General features: G+C 49.4%; 1 protein-coding gene and 1 non-coding gene across 2 annotated transcripts; one reads left to right on the top strand and one right to left on the bottom strand.

Annotated features, from left to right (window-relative positions):
- Positions 1-2,761: 2,761 nt before the first annotated feature.
- On the top strand, positions 2,762-2,887 carry LOC127695734 (U6atac minor spliceosomal RNA). Its single transcript, XR_007980093.1, has one exon. It is a non-coding gene; the product is annotated as a U6atac minor spliceosomal RNA (small nuclear RNA).
- Positions 2,888-11,780: 8,893 nt separating this feature from the next.
- Aipl1 (aryl hydrocarbon receptor interacting protein like 1) lies at positions 11,781-20,066 on the bottom strand. The gene is made up of 6 exons (XM_052196941.1): positions 19,971-20,066; positions 19,242-19,421; positions 14,053-14,241; positions 13,116-13,292; positions 12,884-13,025; positions 11,781-11,983 (listed from the first exon to the last, which is right to left on the bottom strand). The coding sequence occupies exons 1-6, from the start codon at positions 20,064-20,066 to the stop codon at positions 11,781-11,783; spliced, it is 987 nt and encodes a 328-aa protein (XP_052052901.1).
- Between the last annotated feature and the right edge of the window lie 456 nt (positions 20,067-20,522).

The raw sequence follows: 20,522 nt of genomic DNA, 5'->3' as shown, positions 1-20,522 counted from the left end.
CTGCTGGGACCTGGCTGTGCTGGGGTGAGGGGACTCTTTCCTTGGTGATCCAGCAATGGGAGCCTGGCCACACCCCTTCTCCATCTTCAAAGCCAAGTCTTTCCCATGCCTCCATGTGACTGCTTCTTCCTTCTCTCTTCCATTTTAAAGACTCTCAGTGCATGTTGGGCACAGTCAGAAAACTCAGGGAAATATTCCCAATTTTAAATCAGCTCATTAACAACACAATATGTTTTTTTCCTATAGATGTCCTAATTCACAGACACTAGGGATTCTTACGTGGACAATGCACGGCACCTTATTCATGTTCATCATAGAGTGAATGTCTTAGTTAGGGTTTCCATTGCTGTGAAGAGAAACCATGACCAAGGCAACCCTTAGAAAGGAAGCATTTCATTGGAACTAGATTACGTGTTCAGAGGTTTAGTCCATTGTCATCACGGCAGGAAGCCTGGCAGCACACAGGTAGACACAGTGCTAGAGAAGAAGTCAAGAGTTCTACTTCTAGCTTGGCAGGCACCAGGGAGAGAGAGAGAGAGAGAGAGAGAGAGAGAGAGAAACCCTGGGCCTGAGCGCTTGAAACCGCAAAGCCCTCCTCCTCCAGTGACACACTTCCTCCAACAAGGCCACGCCTACTCCAACAAGACTCCACCTCCTAATAGAGCCACTCCCTATGAGCCTGTTGGAACCATTTTCATTCAAACCCCCATAGAGAGTTTCACTCTTCCTCAATAATAGGGACTGGGCTCCCAAAGTAGTGACCGAGCCAGATGGTGAAAAGAGAGGAAAGGGTTTCCGGCAGTGGATATCAGAGGTGTTCCCAGTAAGAAGGACCTGGCAAAGGGGCTCACCACCTCACAACGAAAGGGGCATCTCAACAAGTGAGTGCAGAGTAGACCAGGTGGTTCAGTGGGTAAAGACCACCAAAGCCTGGCAACCCAGAATGCCCAGAAAGTGAGTGGGAAAGCAGTGAGTGTGTAACCTTCCCGTCCTTATGGTGAGATGGGAGGTGGACACAGGAGGATGGCCCAGAAGCTCACGGCAGCAGCGGCTTCATGCTCAGTAGGCCCCTTTTACCAAACAATGAGTAAAGGTTGAATCACTTGTGTGGGCCTCCCCAATCCCACCCGCTTGTCCTTTCCCCGTTCCCCTGCCTCCCTTCCCCTGCCTCCCTTCCCTCCCCACAGGCAAGTTTGCCCCACAGAGTGACTAGCTCGGCTAAGAGCTCCATGTCTCCCTAGGCAGATATCCACAAACCTATGGCCTCCTCTTCCCCCACTCCTGCCAGTGCTTATCAGCATTTGCACTCTGTCTCCTAAACTCTCTACCATTCTGACATTGCTGCAGATCACGCACATGTCCTGTCCAGGGAGCCCTGATGCCTCTTACTCTCCCTGGCCTTCTCTATGAGTTCTGGATTTGTTTTTGCTATGTCAACCATTTAAACCTCCGATGTTCTTAGCCTTGTCCTCTGATGGCTGGGATAACTGACTGTCTCCAAAGCTTTGCCATGTATTTGGCTTCATATACAGCTGCCTTCCCCTCCAGATGGGGACCTGCCAGGCTATTCACCTGGACTGGTTCCCCACGGGATCTCACAGTCCCACTGAGACCAAGAAACAGTCTCACTCCTTCTCACCTGATCCACCCAAAGCCTCAGCACCTAGACCAGAAAGGCTATAAATATTGCCTCATATAGGGACTGCATAGAAAATTCAATGGGCAGAGAGCTTACCAAACATGCCAAATGCCTTGGGTATAGTCCTGTACTACCTTTGGCTACGTAGCACATTTGAGGCCAGCCTGAGCCACTTAGACCATCTGAAAAGAAAATGACCTAACAATGTATTCATTCATAAATTCACCCTTCTTGTGGTAGCTTGGCTCTAGAGCCTCACTGTGGTCCCCTTGTAAGAAGAAGTTGCTAGTGAGAAACCACCACACCCTGAGGAGGAGGGCCAGTCCATCAAGTAAGTCCTCTTGGCCCAAATATCTCCTGTGGCTGCCTCGCAATGTGGAAAGAGGCTGCCATCACCTTCTCCCAAGCCTCCTGCTCCTGCGGGGCTAAAGGATGTCTCTTCAGGGTCTTCCCTCTGATCGGCAGGCCAGTTGCACATCCCAGGACAGCAGGCTACTGGGAGCTCCTATGCAGTGGACACATACACACACACACACACACACACACACATTAGCTAGAGCTGCGACTTCCCAGAACAGGAAACAGCAGCCTTTCTAAGAGACAGATGTGAAGTCACTAACAGAATGAGTACCAAGCCGGGAGTGCTGGCCACCTGGAATATTTCTCACAGAATGGGGGCAAGAGTGAAAGGTTGCGACACTGTTAGCGCAGGAAGCGGCTTCCACAGGCAGGAAGCTGGATCTCCCTCTCTCTGGAGCTGGCAGCGCAGGGAGCTGAGATAGTCACTCTCAGCTAAAGCTAGGGAGTGGGGAATACAGAGGACATCTGAGAAGATAGAAGGCTAGGGATGTTAGGTGTGACAAGGTAAGCTCACAAGTGACCCCAGGGTACTGTGCATAAAGGTCACTGTAACTGAAGCAGACGTTGTGCATCACAATGGTCAGCCTATTAAGATACTTCAATGAAATAGCAAAAGTCACAGACTCCTGTGTACAAGGGAGACAGTAGCTCCGAGACATTAAGCAAATTGTACAAAAATCACACCGCTGATTGTAAAGTAAACATACGTAACCATTATAGAAGTCAATATGGAGGTTTCTGAGGGAATGAAACTAAAAATTTGTGTTGTGTGAAAGAGGAGTAAGTTAGAACACTCCTTCACAAGAATGGACAAGGCCCTTAGGCCTAATAACATGCATACCAGTAAGGCATTGTTGCCGGCTATGTGATATCTGACCACTGTCTTTTGGAAGGTGAAAAACAACCCCACAAGTTGTCCTGACTGCCACATGTGCTGCGGCAAGCCCCTTCTCCTGTCTTAAATAAATACATGCTTTTAAAAAGCTAAAAATAGAACTATCACACAACCCTGCTGTGCCCCTGGGTAAACACCACAACACACAAGGAACCTGCTCATTCAGGTTCATTACTGCCCTATTCAAAAAACGGAACCAACCTAAGTGTGCATCAGCAGATAACTGGATAGAGGTAATGTGGCCCACATGCATGGTGGAATTTTATTCATCTGTAAAGAAAAATGAAATCATGGCATTCTCGGGGAAATGGATGGAACCAGAGATCATTATGTCAATTGAAAAAAGCCAGACTTGGAGAGACAAACATCACATCGTGTTCTTTCACCTAAGGAGTCTAGATTTTAAATTGAGCGCATGTGTGTGCACCCGTGCGTGCATGTGACCATGTAGCTGGTAAGTGTTGAGAGCTGGTTAGGAACACAGGCTTGTCTGACTGAGTATTCCCTGCTCTTCAGCCTCCATTCTGTTCTGGCCCCAGATGTGGAGACAGAGGACAGGTGTCTCTGAGATGGTATCTGAGGGGAACCCTGCCTAATCATTATCACCAGTGATTTATAACCAATGTAACACCGACTGGCAATAGTGACCCCTCGTTGGAGGCAAGGGGACAGGCAAGAGAACCAAAGAGGAACAGTTACACATAGTTTTTGGAAATCACTGGCCTGTCAGTCACCATGCAGAGGGGAACGTTTGGGAGCACAATGCTGCAGGTCAAGTTGTGAGAGGCCAGGACTCTAGGAATGGCAGCTCAAGTCTGAAGCCCGTGAGTGCACTGCTGTAAGACCTGGCTCTGAGTGGGTTACATCAAACCTCTCACCACAGAGCGGGAGATACATTGTAAAAAGCCGAAGAGATAAAAATCAGCTGAACAGTGACAGTTCAGGCTTCATTAGAGGTCCAAACTGCCAGCATGCAACAGTGCCCCCTGCAGGCTACTTGAGGAACATGATGGGGGTGGCTCAGCAGAAACCCTCCAGAAACTCAGCTGTCCCATGGACAAATGAGCTGCTGAAAAGAACACGTCTTCTCAAAAAACGGGAACTCGAATGGCCCATGACTAGTGAAAACGTGTTCTCATCCTCAGCCATTAGGAAAATAATCACTGACACCGCCTTGAGAACCCTTCTTGTCCCAGTCAGAATGACTGTCATCAACAAAATGTGGCGGGAGTTTAAACCTCTACAGAAACTACAGAAATCAGTATCGAGGTTTGTAAAAATAAAATATAAACTACAAAGAGAAACAGGAAGCCTGTGTTGCAGCTAAAAGGTGAGACTCTTCTTTGCCTACAAGACAGAACTCCAGGAAGCGAGAATGAAAATCAATCCCTCTGAACTGTCAGGATGTCCAGCCCAGAGGACACTTCCCCTCCTTCTACCTTAACCAGGGACCCTAGCCCCAGCCCCTTTGTTTTTATAAATTGCTTTAATGAATAACATTCAGCTAGAGAGAAAGGCACAGGTCCCCACATCATCTGGCTGTCACTGACTCTGTCCCCCTGGTACTGTCTAGAGTCAGAACTGGACGTCTTCAAGCCCTGTGCTTCAAAATAAAATCCGTGGGCCAACTGAAATGACTCAAGGCTTCCGACCTGGTCAGCATAGGAACTATGCAAATCAGACAGAGGGACCTGCTGCAAGCCCTTGCCTGCCATCTACTGGGAACCAGTAAGCACTGCACATGTCTAAGGTAGACACAATGAGGTTAAGATGGGAAGACTGGGATTCTGCCTATGGTGCTGTGTACAATTGCACCAGCCCATCCCAAACAAAACCTCTCTATCACGTTAGCTGCACACACCTCACCAGTCTCCTCTCCTCCAACACTGTTCTTGCCATAACTACTGCAGGAGTCTCAAAGCTTGCTTCTCCCCTGTTCAGTACAAGTTCAAACTTGCCACAGAAAGATCTTCCTAGAATGACGACTTGATCATTTTTCTTTTCCCAGAGACTCCTCACTGGTTTCCAAGATGCTCTGGATATGGCCTTGTCTGAGCACCCAGCTTTTCTCATAAGACATCGTGGTATATATAGGTTTCCCAGCCCACCCCAACCCTGTCCTCACCTAGACAGACCATAGACCAGTCCCGTGTCCAACCTACTCTGAATCTTATCTGTCCTGTTCTGTCCCAGACAGCATGAAAGACAAATGCCTGGTCTGGTGACAGTAAAACAGCCCCAGGTGAGTGCCTTCAGAATGCTCTAAAAAGAAAGTGTAGGGATAGTGTCTAGAACTCAAGACACAGGAGACGGGATGGTCTTCTCACTCTAAACTTTAGCGGAACCACTCACTGATATCTTGATATTCAGGATCTGGCCTCCAGAATTGACAGGTGAAATTCTTGTACCAACTTAAATGGGCCCTTGAGTACCCAGATGTTTGGTGGATATTATCCCTGGTATTCATATGAGGGCATTTGGGATGGGTTGACATTTAAATTAGCCGACCGAGCACAGCACATAATCTTCCTCCTGTGGGTGGGTCTCAGCCAGTTAGCTGAAGGTCTGACTGGAACAACCAAGGCCACCTTCCCTCCCGCTTGCCTGCCTCAGGCTTGGGGCATAGAACTGACACTCCAGCTGTCCTGATTCCTAGGCCTTGGATTATACAGCAGCTCTCCTGGGTCCCAGACCTTCCGTCTTGGAGCAGACCTATGCCTCTGGCTTCCCTGGGTCTCAAGCTTACCTCCTTCGTCATGAGGAGAACCCTTGAAAATCACAAAGACAACTCTCCCTTTTTGGGTGACAAGAAAAAAAAGCTGAAGAGAGATTCTAGATAATGCTCAGAAAACAGGCATGGCCACGTCAGCTTCTGCCTCGACTGTGCATGCTGGCCTATGAGAAACCTTGGTGAAGGACATCTCCAACCCAGCTGAACACACACGGAGGTAGAGCGAGCAACGCTTCTGACTATGCGATTCTGGTACCTGTGTCCTTCCAAGGATGGTGGGAAGACGTTTAAGTTCACACTATTTTTTTTTTTCTATTGATCATGAATGCATCCGTGGAGAGCAACTGCTCACTGACAGGAAGAGCAGCTACAGAAATTGTATTTACAGCCCTCTGCAGAGAGAGGGAGCTAGAGGGTTCCAACCACCATCAAGCTTAGTGAAACTCAATCACCAGAACCTCCACCTTCTTGGTGATGATGCACACCGTTAAACCCAGCAGGCAGGAGACAGAGGCAAGCCTCTGCGTTCAGAGACAGCCTAGTCTACAAAGTGAGTTCCAGGCCAGCCAAGGCTACACATACACTGCCCATAACTCTAGCTCCAGGGTGTCTGATAGTTGTGGCTTCCAAGGGTACCTGCATTCGTGTGCACACACTTCCACGCAGACACAGACACATAATTAAAAATAAAATAAATTTTTTAAAAGAAGTCCAGGCCATCAAGATGGCTCAGTAAGAAAGGACCCTTGGCACCAAGCCTGACAACCTGAGTTCGATCCCCCAGGACCCACACAGTAGAAGGAGAGAACAGACCGACAAGGTGTCCTCTGACAACCCCCCCCCCCCCGCCCCCCGCATACAAGCAATGACAGCATCCAAAACCTAAGCAGAAATGCTGTCATCTGAAAAAAGAGAAAAAAAAAAGAACTAAAATTCACAAGTGGGTTGACAGAGATGATGACAACAGACCAGGTACCAGCAAATACCCTGGCCCTGTCCTGCCAGGCTTTTTGCTTCCACCTTGGTCCCTTGTTTCTGGGCCTCAGTTTCCCCCTCTGCACAGTAGCAGGCTGGACTACCAAGTTTCACCAGGCAGCATGGATGTGAGTCTTTCAAGGGGTGCCCATGGTTCTCACTGGGGGAGACATGTCAGTGTCTCACACACACACACACACACACCTCTACCCCGCAGATGTGCTGCCAGCGGGGGCTGCCAGCTTGACACCTCTGAGGAAACACAAGCACTCAGGTTTATCCTCAGGTGATATTTTTATCATTGGTGAGAGGGAAGGTGAGATCCCTTGTTCATCAGGGTCTCTCACTAATGAGAAGGAATGGAGCGGTGGGAATTAGGCCAGGAGCCGCACAGACGCGGGGCAAGGGAAATAAGCCTGAGTGCTAGCCTTCAGGGGAGAGGTGGGAGGGGGAGGGGAGCTCCAAATGGCCTCCCAGACAAGCAGCCTGATGCCACCACTCACGGACGGGTGGATCAAGGTTCAACACGGTGCCTCCAGCTACAAAGCCAGGCAAGGCCCTGGGAGGGAGAGTCTAGGTGTCCGCTTTCAAGAAAGTAATTCTGGACACTAACCAGCCTCCTCAAGACTGTCATGAGACCGTGGTGAGGAAAGCCTGAGTATGCCACATGTACCACCCCACACCTGTGTGTGTGTGTGTGTGTGTGTGTGTGTGTGTGTGTGTGTGTGTGTGTGTGCCTCGGCTATCTCCAGGTTGGATGGGACCCACGCCATCTTGAATCTGAACTGTGATCACTCCCAAGAGACCTTCACAAGATTGGAATTGTTAGCATCTTGAGTGTAGAGGGGCTCATCGGCTTCAAGAGATCAAGGGCCCCTCCCTTCCCTGAGGTAAACAGTTGAACGGAGTCAGACTCTTCAGTGATGTAGATGCCCAGGAGTTGCCCAGGGGACTTCCCCATAGAGTAGCTGCCTCCGCGTGCCCCTTGCCATCTCAGTAACCCCAGAATGCTCATTTTGGTCTACGAAGCAGAATCCTCTCTTTAGTCTGTCAATATTTTCTCTATTTGGGGTGAATAAGACATTTCTTTATGCACCCCAGAAAATCATGTGACAGTAGTTACTATAGGTAAGATACAGCTAGCCCCTGATTCTCCAGCTCCTCCAACAACATATTAAACGCATAGTGTTTTCCTTAGCATTAGGTTTAGGATTAGTGTTAGGGTTAGGGTTAGGATTAAGATTACAATCAGGATAGCACTGAAACGAATATGAATGCATTCACTTTATAATATATATATATATATATATATATATATAGAGAGAGAGAGAGAGAGAGAGAGAGAGAGAGAGAGACCACACTTTGTTCACCCAACAGCCACTTGATGGCCATCAGACACATCTCGAGGCTTGGCTCTAATCCCTATACACCACTTCTGGCCTCTGTCACTTATAGCTGTGTGACAGCTCCAGGCAGGCTACCTGCCTCGCAGAAAGTAGAGCTCTGAGGCCCACCTTGAGGTGAGGAGGAAACCGTCAGGGGGCTGTGGTTGTTATGCTTCTCCACTGCTAAGCAAGCCTCCTTGCAAAGCACCAGAGCTATTGCACCGATGTCTATTCAACATGACCGAGGTGTGTATGTATAGCCTTCAGGACACAGAGCACAGCCGATGATGACAATCAGCTCACTGAGGTTAGGTGGGTGACGTCTGATAGTTATGACCAGGTCCCCATTTCCAAAGACTGCATATGGTTTACATGATAGCACAGACTGTGGTGGTATGTATGGTTAAGGCAAGAGTGGGAAGGTGGGGGCCATCTGCTGGACTTTCCAGGTAGTCCCAGAATCATTTCAAGCATCCCCTAAGAGGGAGACAGAACAGTCAGAGGCACAGAGATGGTTGACAGACCTTGGGGACACAGAGACTGGAAGATGCTCCCATATCCGGCTTGGAAGGGGAGGAGGGGACCAGAAGCTGAGGAACACAGGGGTCTCTAGAAGCTGGAAAAGTCAAGACAGATTCTCCTAAGAAAGTCTAGACAGATTACAGGCTGATCCATTCCAGGACCTAACACCCTGGGAACAGGAGAGCTGTGTCATCTTAGCCACTGTGTAAAGCACTTTGCTACAGCAGCTGTAAGGCCTAAGGCATCTGTAGAGGGTAGGAGAAACCCACAGACTCCCACCTCATTCTCTGGTCCCTGGATCTTTGCCCTGTACAGTGTGGGGCACAGTTCTAGCGCAGCTCAGGCCTGGTCCAAAGGCCCTGACTAAGCAGTTGACTCTCGGAGGGAGGGAGCACGGCTGAGGAACCAGCACGGGCCCCTGTCTTGGCCTTTCTAACTATTCCCATGCAAACGCTACCGGTAGGCTGGTTCCCTTCGTTGTGTAAGTTTTACATGTTTCTCCCCTTTTAATCCACGAGTGTGGACCAGCAGCCCAGAGTAGCACAGAAAGTCGCAGTCAGCAGTGTGAAACCAGCGTGTTTCTCTGGGACCTCCTGGCTCTGGACACACTCTAAGCTTCGGTTTCCCAGAATTTATAAAGCCAGTGGGAACCAGGCTGTCCCTGGGTCCTTAGGCTTCCGGTGATCTCTGCTCTGTGGTTCTAAGTGTCCTCTTGGGTAGGACCACTCTGTAGGCGTCAGGGATGATCAAGGAAGGCGGAGAATAAATGACGTCAGACCCCCAAGCACCTTAAGCTGATTGTTGTCTGGTGCCCCCTGCTGGCCTCTCAGAAACGGCACCCTCTGGATAGATTTTGTGAAAGGAGCCTTCTGAAGGCTACCTGTGATATATGCTCACCCCCTCAACCCTCCCCCGCAGCCAGGACCGCATAGAAGACTGCTTCCAGAGCGCTTAAGGAAGCCCAGGCAAGCTCCAGAACCCCGGATGGGACCTAACTGCATCTCTGCCAGTCCCCCACCACACCCTCTGCACTAGTGGGTAAAAAGTGATTTCTAGTGTCCCTGCCTCATCTTCCGGTATAGTGACAGCAGGACTTTCTCCAGTGTAACTCCTATGTAGTCCACAGGTGCCCGAAGTCCCAGCCTTCTTTGTTTCTGGGCTTATAAATGTGCTGGGGTATCAGAAGAGAAGATCCCCACTTAGGGAGGCCAGACAGAACCAAGCGGAGGGCCCTAAGATGCTTTGGGGCATGGGGCATGCTGGGAAGCTGTGAGATTGAGATCCTGTCTGTCTGCAGAAGGAAAAGCAATGGAGGGAACACCACACACAGAAAAGCATGCTAGGCAATCTCAGGTCTGCAATCCCAGCGCTTGCAAAATAGAATCAGGAGGATTGCTACATAGTGAGACATTGTATCCACAAAAAAAGGCAAAAACAAACAAACAAACAAAAACACCAGAAAGGGAGGTGAGAGCCTAGAAGAAAGAGGGAAGGGAAGAGAGGAGAGAAGGGGGTGGGAAAGGAGGAGAGGAAAGAGGAAGTCGGGGCCATCATTCCTGGCCCTTCAACAATGCTCCCTGCTACGCTCCTTGGGCACTTCAGAGCTGCCAGGCAGGTGCTTGGTCCTGTGTGCCATCCAGGCTTCTTCTGGGGCAGCACTGCTGGAGGAGGCGCTGAAGGTCTCTGTCCTCCCTCCCACTCCACAATTCGGGGCTCGATGGCCTCACGATGCTCCCTCCTGTGCTTCTGCAGGTCATGATGTCCCTTCCTCTGTCCTCTCCTGCCTCCTGCTCACCCTAGGTAGGTGATCTACAAGACTCGGATGAGAATCAATTAAAAAAAGCCTGACCTTTTCTCCTGGGCTAGGAGGGCTGACAGTGGGACCCAGTACCAGGAACATCCTCACTTGTGGTGGCCTGGGGATGGAAGAATTGGGGAAATTGCAATCAAAGCCAGCAGGGAACACACGGGCACAGCCACAATCATGTAAATGTTGTTTATTGATTTTCAGATGTTCGAGTCAACCTGAGCACAGAGCGCAGACCTCATTTGTTTGCAGAGCTCGGAGAGGATGTTAACCACTTGCCTGGTGGAAGGGAAGTACAATGATCGTGGCTGTGCCCTGTGTCCCCTGTTATCAGGGAGAGAGGAGCACAGGGAGTGCTGGCAGGAGTCCCCAGAGCCACCGAGGTCAATGACATTCGGAGGGGGTCTATTGATGAAGTAACAAAAAGGAACCAAGAGAATCAGAAATCCCAAAATATAGCTACCTGAGCCCAGGAAAGAGGGGAACCCTGTTTGTAAGCAGCAGTGGTACAAGTGGCTGCAATTGAAACTTGTGTGGAGATCAAGGAAAAAATAAAACTATCAGAAAAATATAAATGGACGTGATGGAAAGGGTAGGGGGAGAATTAAAAAAAAAAGCTAATTTTGTTTGAAAACATCATAATGAAAATACTGTGAGTGCTAATTAAAAATACTTTTAAGTTGGGAGTGGAGAGATGGTTTGGCAGTTAAGAGTACTTGCTGTTCTTCCAGAGGACCTGAGTTTGGTTCCCAATGCTCAGGTAGGGCAACTCACAACCATCTGTAATTCTAAGCTTGTAGGATCACAAGCCCTCCCCTGGCCTTCTTGGATACCTGTACACATGTGGCACACACACACACACACACACACACACACACACACGCACGCACAAATAAAAATAAATAAATCTTTTACATTTTTTTCATTTAAAATAAGTTTGGTTATTATGCCACGAATGGTAGTTGTCTTGTGCCCTTTGTTAATTTGGGGTTGGGGTGGGTGATTTTTCCATGGACATATATGACTTTAATCTCACAAAACACATTTATTTATGTGCATATCTATTTATTTATGTCAGAGATCAACACTAGGGCTCCAGGTTTGCTAAACAAGCTCTCTACCACTGAGGTATATCCCCAGCCCTAAGACATTAGTTTTAATGTGATTTAATATGAATATATGCTAAAAAAAAAAAAAAGTGACATCCAAGTCCTGGTTAATTGAACCAGGGATTCCCAACCTCTGCTTGCCGCGCAGGTGGCCCACAGGCTGTGGGAACGCAGAGAAGTCACTGGTAGCCTCCTGGCAGCCAAGGACACCTCCCCTGGGGCGCCCTGCAGCAAGTGCAGCAATGTGGGTACAGGGCCCCAGTCCACTGCCCCAGACCCCCAGTGCTTCAACCCACAACTCCTACCCAACCTAAACCCCAACCTAACCCAGTCTAACCCAGTGGAATGCAGCCCAGGCTAGCCCAGCATGCTCCGGCAGCGCTGCCGTTCCTCCTCCTGCTTGTCAGCCAGGCGGCTCTCCAGCAGCCGCAGTTCCCTGAGCACAGCCTTGCGCATGGATGGCTCCAACTCCAGCACTTTCTCCAGATCCGCCTTGGCCTCCTCAGCGTTCCACACCTCCGCGTGAGCACGTGCGCGCATATAGTAGGCCTTCACGATCCCTGCGGGGAGAAGCACTCTGCACCCACCCTGCTAGTCCCAGAAAGCCCTGGCATTAAGTCACCCAGCCACCCAGCCTTGGTTTCTTTCCAAATCCTGTGACCGATTTCACTTTCAGAACTCCACATTGTTCCCACTGAGGACCCAAGCTTTGTCACCATCAGACCCTGTCCTCATACCTGACCCACCTGCTTGACTGAGGCTCAGTGCAATAAAGGTGGAGGTGCGTGGAGCAAGTCTGAGCTCTTACTCATACTCAGTATTAGCCAAGTGCCTTCGCAGATACTGCCAGAGACCTGCTTTCAGTGTCGGCTTCATATTTTTCCCTAGATTGCTGCCTCCTTTCAAAGTCTGACTGCTACTCCCAAATTCATGGAATACGCAGCCATATGCACATTTGAAAAACATAATATATATGTATATATATATGTGTGTATATATATACATATATATGCATATATACATATATGTATATATATACATATATATGTGTGTGTGTATATATATATATATATAATAACGATTTTCAAACGACCTCCCTAAAGCCGGGTATAACAGCACACACCTGTAAAGCCCAGAGCTCTGGAGGCTGATGCAGGAGCATCACAAATTCCAAGTGAGCCTGGACTAGATCACCAGCCTCCAGTCTGAAACAAACCCCTCCCTCCATAAAATATCACCCACCCGGAAGCACATACAATGTGCAGTTCCAGGCTTGTGGAAATGCACAAGCTTCCTGCAGGGTAGGAAAGGTCTACTAGGACCTTTGAAGGTAGCTGGGGCCTGGCTTGCCCCTATCTCCCCAACCCCCATCCCACCCCCCACCCTCACTCCCACTCCCCCATTCCCACTCCCAATCCCCCACCCCTAACCCTACCCCCTCACCCCTGACAGGGCTGCACCTGGGTGGTGTCGGAGAATGTCACTGGTGTGCTCCAACACCTCGTAGTACTCCTCCTTCTTCAGCAGGCACTGGCAGTAGTTGAGGATCAGGGTATTGATCATCTTCTCCAGCTTCAGCCATTCAACCTCCCAGGGCTTCTCCTGCAGGGCGGGGCAGGGCGGGACAGAAGCTCAGTCACCTGCCGCTTAAGGCTCGCCCCAACCCACCCAGCCAGAGGTAGCCCCTCACACCTTGGTCTGAAGGTTCCTCAGGCAGACAATGGCCTCCTGGTACTTGGTAGCGGCCTGATCATAGCGGCCCAGCTTGTAGAGCCTGTTACCTTCTCCGTGAAGAAGAGGCACAGCCTGCATCCTCTCTTCATTATTCAGGTTCCAGGTCTCCCTCTGGTACTCGTTTGGGGCCTCCACCTAGGCCAGGAGCTACAGGTTAGCCGGGCGAAGACCAGACAAGATGGCCCCCAGTGTCCTTCTGAAGGGATTTGCTATGTCCCGCAGTGAGGACCACAATAAGGCTTGCTGGTTAAGACCTTAAGAACAGAGCAAAGAAGCAACAAGGCCCAGTCTTGTGCTAAGTAAGTCAGAGCCTCTGGGTAGATCAGGAAAATGCCCCGTCTTTAGGAAAGTTTGCTTTCAATAGTTATAAATTGTCATGAGTACTCACTGTGTTAGCACAAGACACTTATTGCCATCTGGAGGGAACTCATCATCACAGTAACACAAACATGCAGTATGTACAGAGAGCATCTTGGAAGGGCTGTCCTTGCTCAGTGCACAGACACAACTGATCTTTTTCCCTTCCCCACACAACCCCAGGTTGGGCTTCAACCTTGCTCCTAAGCTGAGTTCTGGCCCGGCCTTGACCTTGAGCCTGGCTCCTTAGATCCATGCAGGATCTCTTATTGTGCCAGACCCAAGTCCAAAGCCACAAACCACAGGGACCAAGGAAGAGGCTGCAACTCTAAATCTTGCAGAAATGGAAGCAGATGACCAATTGAATAAATGAAAGTAAATCCGTTTTCAAACATCGTCTCTGAATGGGTTTTTTCCTGGTGGGGTCTCTGACCACCCTCAGGGTATTTTCTATAGAAACACTGGAAGTGGGCATGGGATAGGGGGTCTGAAGCATTCCTCCTGACCTGGGCCAGGCGCTCCCACACCTGGCTCCCACCTGCAGCAGCTCGATCAGGAAGACAAGAGGCTGTGGCTCCTTCTGCAGCTCATCCAGGTCCTCGTAGCCCAGCGTGTGGTATGCAAACATGTTGGCCAACCCACACGTGTGCACATGCCAGCTTGTGGGGTCCTTGCCCTCAGCCACCTGCCGCAGACTGCGGGACAACATAGGGTAGACCCCTGTGTGCTGTAGAGATATGGAGGGGGTACCTCAGCTGTCAGAGCCTACAGGCCACACCCAGTCCAGGCCACACCCCTCACGACAGAGTGCTGATGTCCCAGGACACCCCCAGAATAACCATATTTCTCAGTGTACCACCCACAGCTTTATATCTGTCAGCACCTCTTGTCCTTGTCACCACCCATCAAAGGAGCCACTGTGGATATCCCTGTGCTGAAGATGTAGAACAGGAGCCTGAAGAGGTTAAGCAACTTTCTCTAGGCCACACAGCTAGGCATGACACAAACAAGACTCAAACCTGCCTCCCCAAGCTGTGCTTTTAGCCACGTATTGCCTCTTTATAGACTTGTGGTCAGTATCACACACACACACACACACACACACACACACACACACACACACCAAGGAACCCTTGAGCCTCACAAGCCCACAGCTCCCAGCATGCAGCTGTGGAGGAAGCAGGGTCCCTTATCAGAGAGAGACATAAAATGAGACCGTGCAAGAGCATGTCTGGTCTGATCCAACTGCATCCAGCGCAGAGTTGGCCCTTGGAGCTCAACCAGGCCTGCTCCATGCTAAGCCTCAACTTTCAGCTGAGCCGAGAGCCCATCTCCACAGAGGTGAAGTTGTCCTGCTCAGGCCCCTACATAGCAATTCTACTGCCTTGCTGCTGCTAGGAAAGACAGAAGCTGAGGGTTGAAGGTCACCTTCCCCACCCTGACTGGCCAGGATTAGCCCAGATGCCCTGGGCTGACTTCTGAGAGACAAGGCCAGATGGCAGGTGCCTGAGGATTAAGGCTAGGATTGGGGGGGGGGGGAGCACCAAGCCCCCACCAACTTGCTTCCAGGAGAAACCCATGGGTGCCATTTGAGTAGGACAAAGGCTGAATGAACTCTGCTGGAGACCTGTCAACCTGGAAGGCCCAGTGCCCCATCCTGTGTGTGGGTTGTAGAATGACATCAGGAACAGGATAGAATCCAGGAGACAAAGACTAGCTGAGGACAGGGCAGGTCTTTAGTCTCCTAGCAGCAACTTTGAGAAAGAGAGGGGTCCTGGATCACTCCTTCCAAGTTACAGGCTATAAGCATAGCCACAGTCACTCATGGACATCTGAGGTCTCAGCCAATCAGGGAGCTCTGAGATCAAGGCCCAGTCTGCACTGGAAGATGCCACCTGCGTTGTCTCAGACCACATCCACCAGTTCCCAGCTTGATTCCACCTGTGCATATGAGTCACTTGTCCACAGACAGTGGGTTGAGTTTAAAGGTTTGGTTTTTAAATTGCTTGGCAGCAATTTAAACAGATTACTAACAAGTGAGTGCGGAGTTGTATTGGAGTCCAGAGCCAATATCCTGCCGCTACCAGGCCAGGGGTGGCACCACCTACAATGGTCTAAGTCCTCCCAAAACAACTAACAATCATGAAAATGCCCCAATGGGCCAATCTAGTGGGCTTCTCAATTGCGATCCCCTCCTCCAAAATGACTCTGGCTTGTGTCAAGTTGACATAGAACTAGTCAGCATACAGTGTGAACTCCTACACATTCTTCAAGACCCAACTTTATGTCACCTACTTGAAGAAGTTCCCCCCAAAGACTCTAAAGAAGTTAGCCTTCCACCTTTTGTGACCCCAAAGTGTCCTGCCCTTGTTCTCTATGCCATGTCTTAGTCACCTCACACTCTGAGGGGCTAAGGGTGTGCTCCTCCACAATTCAGTCCCCCCACCCAGATTGGAGACCACCTGTATCATTCCTAACACAGAATAGGCCAAGTCAGGTGCCCAGTAAATGCTTGATAATGTAAGGAAGAGAGGAGGGGAAGGAAGAAGAGATCACAGGGTAGTGGTCAAAACTGGAATATGGTTGCTAGGGAGATGGTACATCGGGGAAAGCGCCTGTTGCACAGGTGTGAGGATCTGATTTCAGATCTCCGAGTCCACATAAAGCAGGTATGGTAGGAAGTTCATCTATGATACTAGCAGTTCTACAGGCAGATGGAAAACAGGGACAAACTAGTCCCTGGAAGCTCACAGGTCAGTTGGTGTACTCAGCAGCGAGCAACAAGAGACTGTCTCAAACAAAGTGGAAGGTGAGGCTGATCATTTGAAATTGGTCATGACCTCTGACCATCTCCACACATGTACAGACACACAGGCGAAAACAGAAACACAGAGTCTTGATTGTGAATGAACAGTGATTGAATTGAGACCTGCCTAGGAGAACTTATGGGTGGGTGGATAGATGGATGGATGGATGGATGGATGGGTGGATGGATGGATGGATGGATGGGTGGATGGGTGGATGGACAGATGGATAAATGTATGAAGGTGTGGGAGGTTTAGTGATGAAAGTCTAAATTTTGACTGAACACTGGTTGAATACAAGGATAAATGAAATCGTGCCTGGATAAATGGGGTTGGGTGGATGACGTACTGATAAAGTATGGCTGTGTACACGGACAAGTGATTCATACGCACATTCGTGAAAACCACGAGCACTGGGAAAACCAGCAGTCACTATGTCTAAAACGTGCCCACTATGAGATGTACATCACATGACATCTCTGAATAACTGTTGAAGTGGCCAGAAGACCAGAGGCAAGGGACAGCTCCTGGAGGGAGCAGCAGCTTGGGACTTCGCAAACAGCAAATCAATCAACTAATCAAGACCTTATTGGTAGCCTTCTGTTCGTATAGCCTACCACATTATGAAATATGCACCCTGAGGAGCACAGTTCTGGGAGGACAAGGCCTCGTGGAACAGAAAGCCTGAAGTGGGTACACAGGGGTCTCACAAGGTCAGGGGTGTCTCTGAGAGCAAAGACAAGAGAGATGGTTCTAAACTAACACATCACAGAATGAGCCAACTAGACGAAGTCCCGAACTGGCAAACACACGTTTTTTTAAGTTAATTTAAAGTTTTTAATTTTTATTAAAAATTGTAACAGACTGTGGCAAAGAATAGATGCTGGGCTCCTGTGTACTGAGGTACACCCAGGTGTGACGTGTTACACAGCATCCCTATTGGTTGGCACTGTAGACTGGCCTTACTGAAAGATGCACGTATCCAACAGGAAGGCTAAGGATCCCACTTGGATCCTGCCCCTCAACTTGTTTGAACCAGAGCAGGTTACTTCCTCTCTCAGAATCTTACCCACAGTAAGGCTCCTCAGTAAAATGGAGGTGTGAATCCTCAACATTCTTCTAGCTCAAAATAATAGCTTCTACCTTGTGATCACTTTATAAACACTGCGATTTCTGCTCATTTCTATCAGTCATATCCTGTGATTCCCAAAATAGCCCTGGACATGTCTACGTTCATTTACAGATGAGGAGAGAGGGTGGCAGGAGGAGAAAGGACCTCCCAGGTCACTACACACTAATAGAACACATCTCAAATACAGTCGATCTCTCTACAAACTGCTCTTTCAAAAGGTCATTAGCTCCCCATGAAATAAAGAGTATCTATCTACCATCCGCTGTGAAAATCCAGGGGGAGCGTCGTGATAGACACTCAGCTTGTCAACACCTGAACTCACCCATCAATCTCAATCTTGCACGAGATAGGCAGGCACAGTGGGACTCTCTGTGAGAAGTTCACAGAGCTATCTGTAACTTTAAACAGAGGCTGGAGGTGGGACTCCAAAGGTCAGTGCTTACCGCTTACCCGGCACAGATCCCTGGATTCGCTCTCTAGTACTACATAACCAATGTAGTGGTGCATACCTATAACCCTTGAAACCTGGCAGGAGGATCAGAACTCCAAAGTCATCCTCAGCTACGCTAGAAGTCTGAGGTTACATGAAACTTGGCACAAAAATAAGGGAGGTAGGGTGAGAAGGAGAGAGGAAAGAACTAGAATATTTTCAAGCCCTTGAGGCTAAAAGCCCATTTTTTTCAAAAATACAGGAAATAAAGGAATATACCAGACAAATACATTCAGAAGCAACCAACTGAATCCAAATGTGCATCTCTCCAGGACTGCTAACTCAGTTCCTGACATGACCCAGAAGAGGCAGGAGACCCCAGGGAGAAAGGAGACCCAGAGCCACACTGCCAAAGCCTAACCCGTTGACCTCATTTGGATCCTGCCTGAACACGGAAATGCCACTCGTTTATAAAGAACAAACGAGAAAGCCAGAGGGATGATGGATCAGCAGTTAAGAGCATGCGTTGTTCTTTCAGGGGACTGGAGTTCAGTTCCCAGTCCCCCTGCCAAGCCGCTCACAGCCGTCTGCAACTCCAGCTCCATCAGAGCCAACACCCTCTTCTGTACTCTTGGGGTACCTGCACTCCTGTAAATGGATGCACATAGATACACAGATGTATATACATACTTAAAATCTTTTCAAATGGAATAAATTATATGGTCAGAGTCCTAACTGTGAGCGTGAAGGGATTATTTGGGTTTTCTGAAGATGTAATAATGATGCCATGGTTGTGTGTGTGTGTGTGTGTGTGTGTGTGTGTGTGTGTGTGTGTGTTTAATGTCTCATAGCTTTAGAGTATTCCTCTATGAGTTGGCACAATGTCTGAAATTTCCCCTGCACCATGTAAGATACGGAAGAAAGTTCCCCGGACAGAAATGCACACATTGACAAGTGGCAGGAACTCAACAAACTTTGAGTTTCTCAAAGAAATATCTATCCCTTCAAATCACAAAAGAAGGTGTAAAGATGTTTTATGAGTGACATAAATATGGACTGAGTCTTAGTGTTGGTAGAAATGGGGAGGAGGAAGAAGTGCCCGTGGCATGAGTCTCCAGGATCTGTGATGCTGAGCAAAAAGGAAAGGGGGCCTGGCCTACCACGCAAGGCCACAAGCTCGCGCAGCCCCTTTAAGGCCTGCTTTGTCTGAAGGGCTGGGGCCCTTGTGTAATGGCAAAGCATAGGAATGGAGGCTTCTTCGCCTGTAGCGTCTCCTTTTACCCTAACTTTCCTGAGCCGTGACAGCTTTGGGAAGACTGTGAGGGAACAGAACGCCGAGAGTGAGTCAGGGGACCACTTACGATGGTGTCGCACCAGAACTCGGCCACCTCGCCGAGCCGCATGGAGGTCAGCAGGGTCTCCCACACCTCCAGCTTAAACATGTTGCCGATGATGATGTTCATGGGCTGGCCCACCTGCTTGCTGTCATCAATCACGGTGCGTTCGTCATCGCACTTCATCGTTCGGAAATGAAAGGTCACCTGGTCCCCAGAACAGAGGGCTTTGGTGTAGACACATCTCCACAGTTCCAGAAGCTGTCACCCAACCACCGCAGGCTACCGAGGCTGTCCTTGGAGTCAACTTACCCACATCTTGTAAGATATGGTGCCTCAGCTCCCTTCCAAGACCTATGAGTCCCCACAAGAAATACATTCCTTTCCAGCAAACCCTATGCCTATTTCTCACAGCCAAGTGCCAGGAATTCCTTCTCCAATAAGCTCCAGTGTCCCGGGATGTGTCCATCTACCCCCAAGAGACCCATCAAACCCAAGAGGACAAAATCCACAACTCCTGAAGTTCCTTCCTACTCACTTGACATTTGCAGCTCTGGAAAAAAATTTTTAACCCTTCCTCTTAGTTAAAGTTACCTTGAAAACTACCAAAAAGGCCTGTTTGCAAACTCCAAAGCAAGGCAGTCTGGGTGCTGGGTGGGCAGCTCCAGCAAAGGCCTGCCTGGCTGAAGTAGGGCTTCCTTCAATGCTCTGGGCACAGCTAAGACAGAGAAAGGGACCATGGGGGCAAATACTCACTCTGGAGCCAGTGATGAAGTTGGGGAGCTCTCCCGTTCCGCCATGCAGAATGGTCTTCTTGACACCCTCCACATTGAGGAGTAGAGAGATGTCCATGGTGCAGGTAGGGGAGAGGTTTGTTCAGGCCTAGATAATCCTACCAAAGCAGGGAACAGTCTGCTGATGCCCAGGAAGAGGCCTGTGCAAGCCTAGATAATCCCTAGAGGGGTGGACAGCAGCTGACACCCAGAGGATTTCCGGACAGGGGAGGAAGAAGGAAGGAAGGTGGAAGGAAGGTAGTCTAGCCTCTACAGACTCCAAGGTCCACATTCCTCAGGATCCCTCAGCAGATGCAGAGTCCCTGTCTGGCACCCATAATGACTTCCTCAGCCTTTGCTTTTGTGCCACCTCAACAAAAATGTTTCTGTGGAGAGGGAGAAAAGAAAGCAGGCAGCAGGAGAGGGTTGAGGCCATCTGAGGGGAAAAGGAGGGAGGCCCAAAGCCACCATTGCCCGTCCTGTGCCTGTAGTGCTGGCCTTGTCCCAGTCTCTGTCCCTTAGCATCTCCATTTTT

This window comes from Apodemus sylvaticus, chromosome 10 (genome assembly GCF_947179515.1).
Source record: "Apodemus sylvaticus chromosome 10, mApoSyl1.1, whole genome shotgun sequence".
Classification (NCBI taxonomy): domain Eukaryota; kingdom Metazoa; phylum Chordata; class Mammalia; order Rodentia; family Muridae; genus Apodemus; species Apodemus sylvaticus.
Note: the sequence above shows the minus strand (reverse complement) of the source record. Positions and strands in the feature narration are given on the sequence as shown.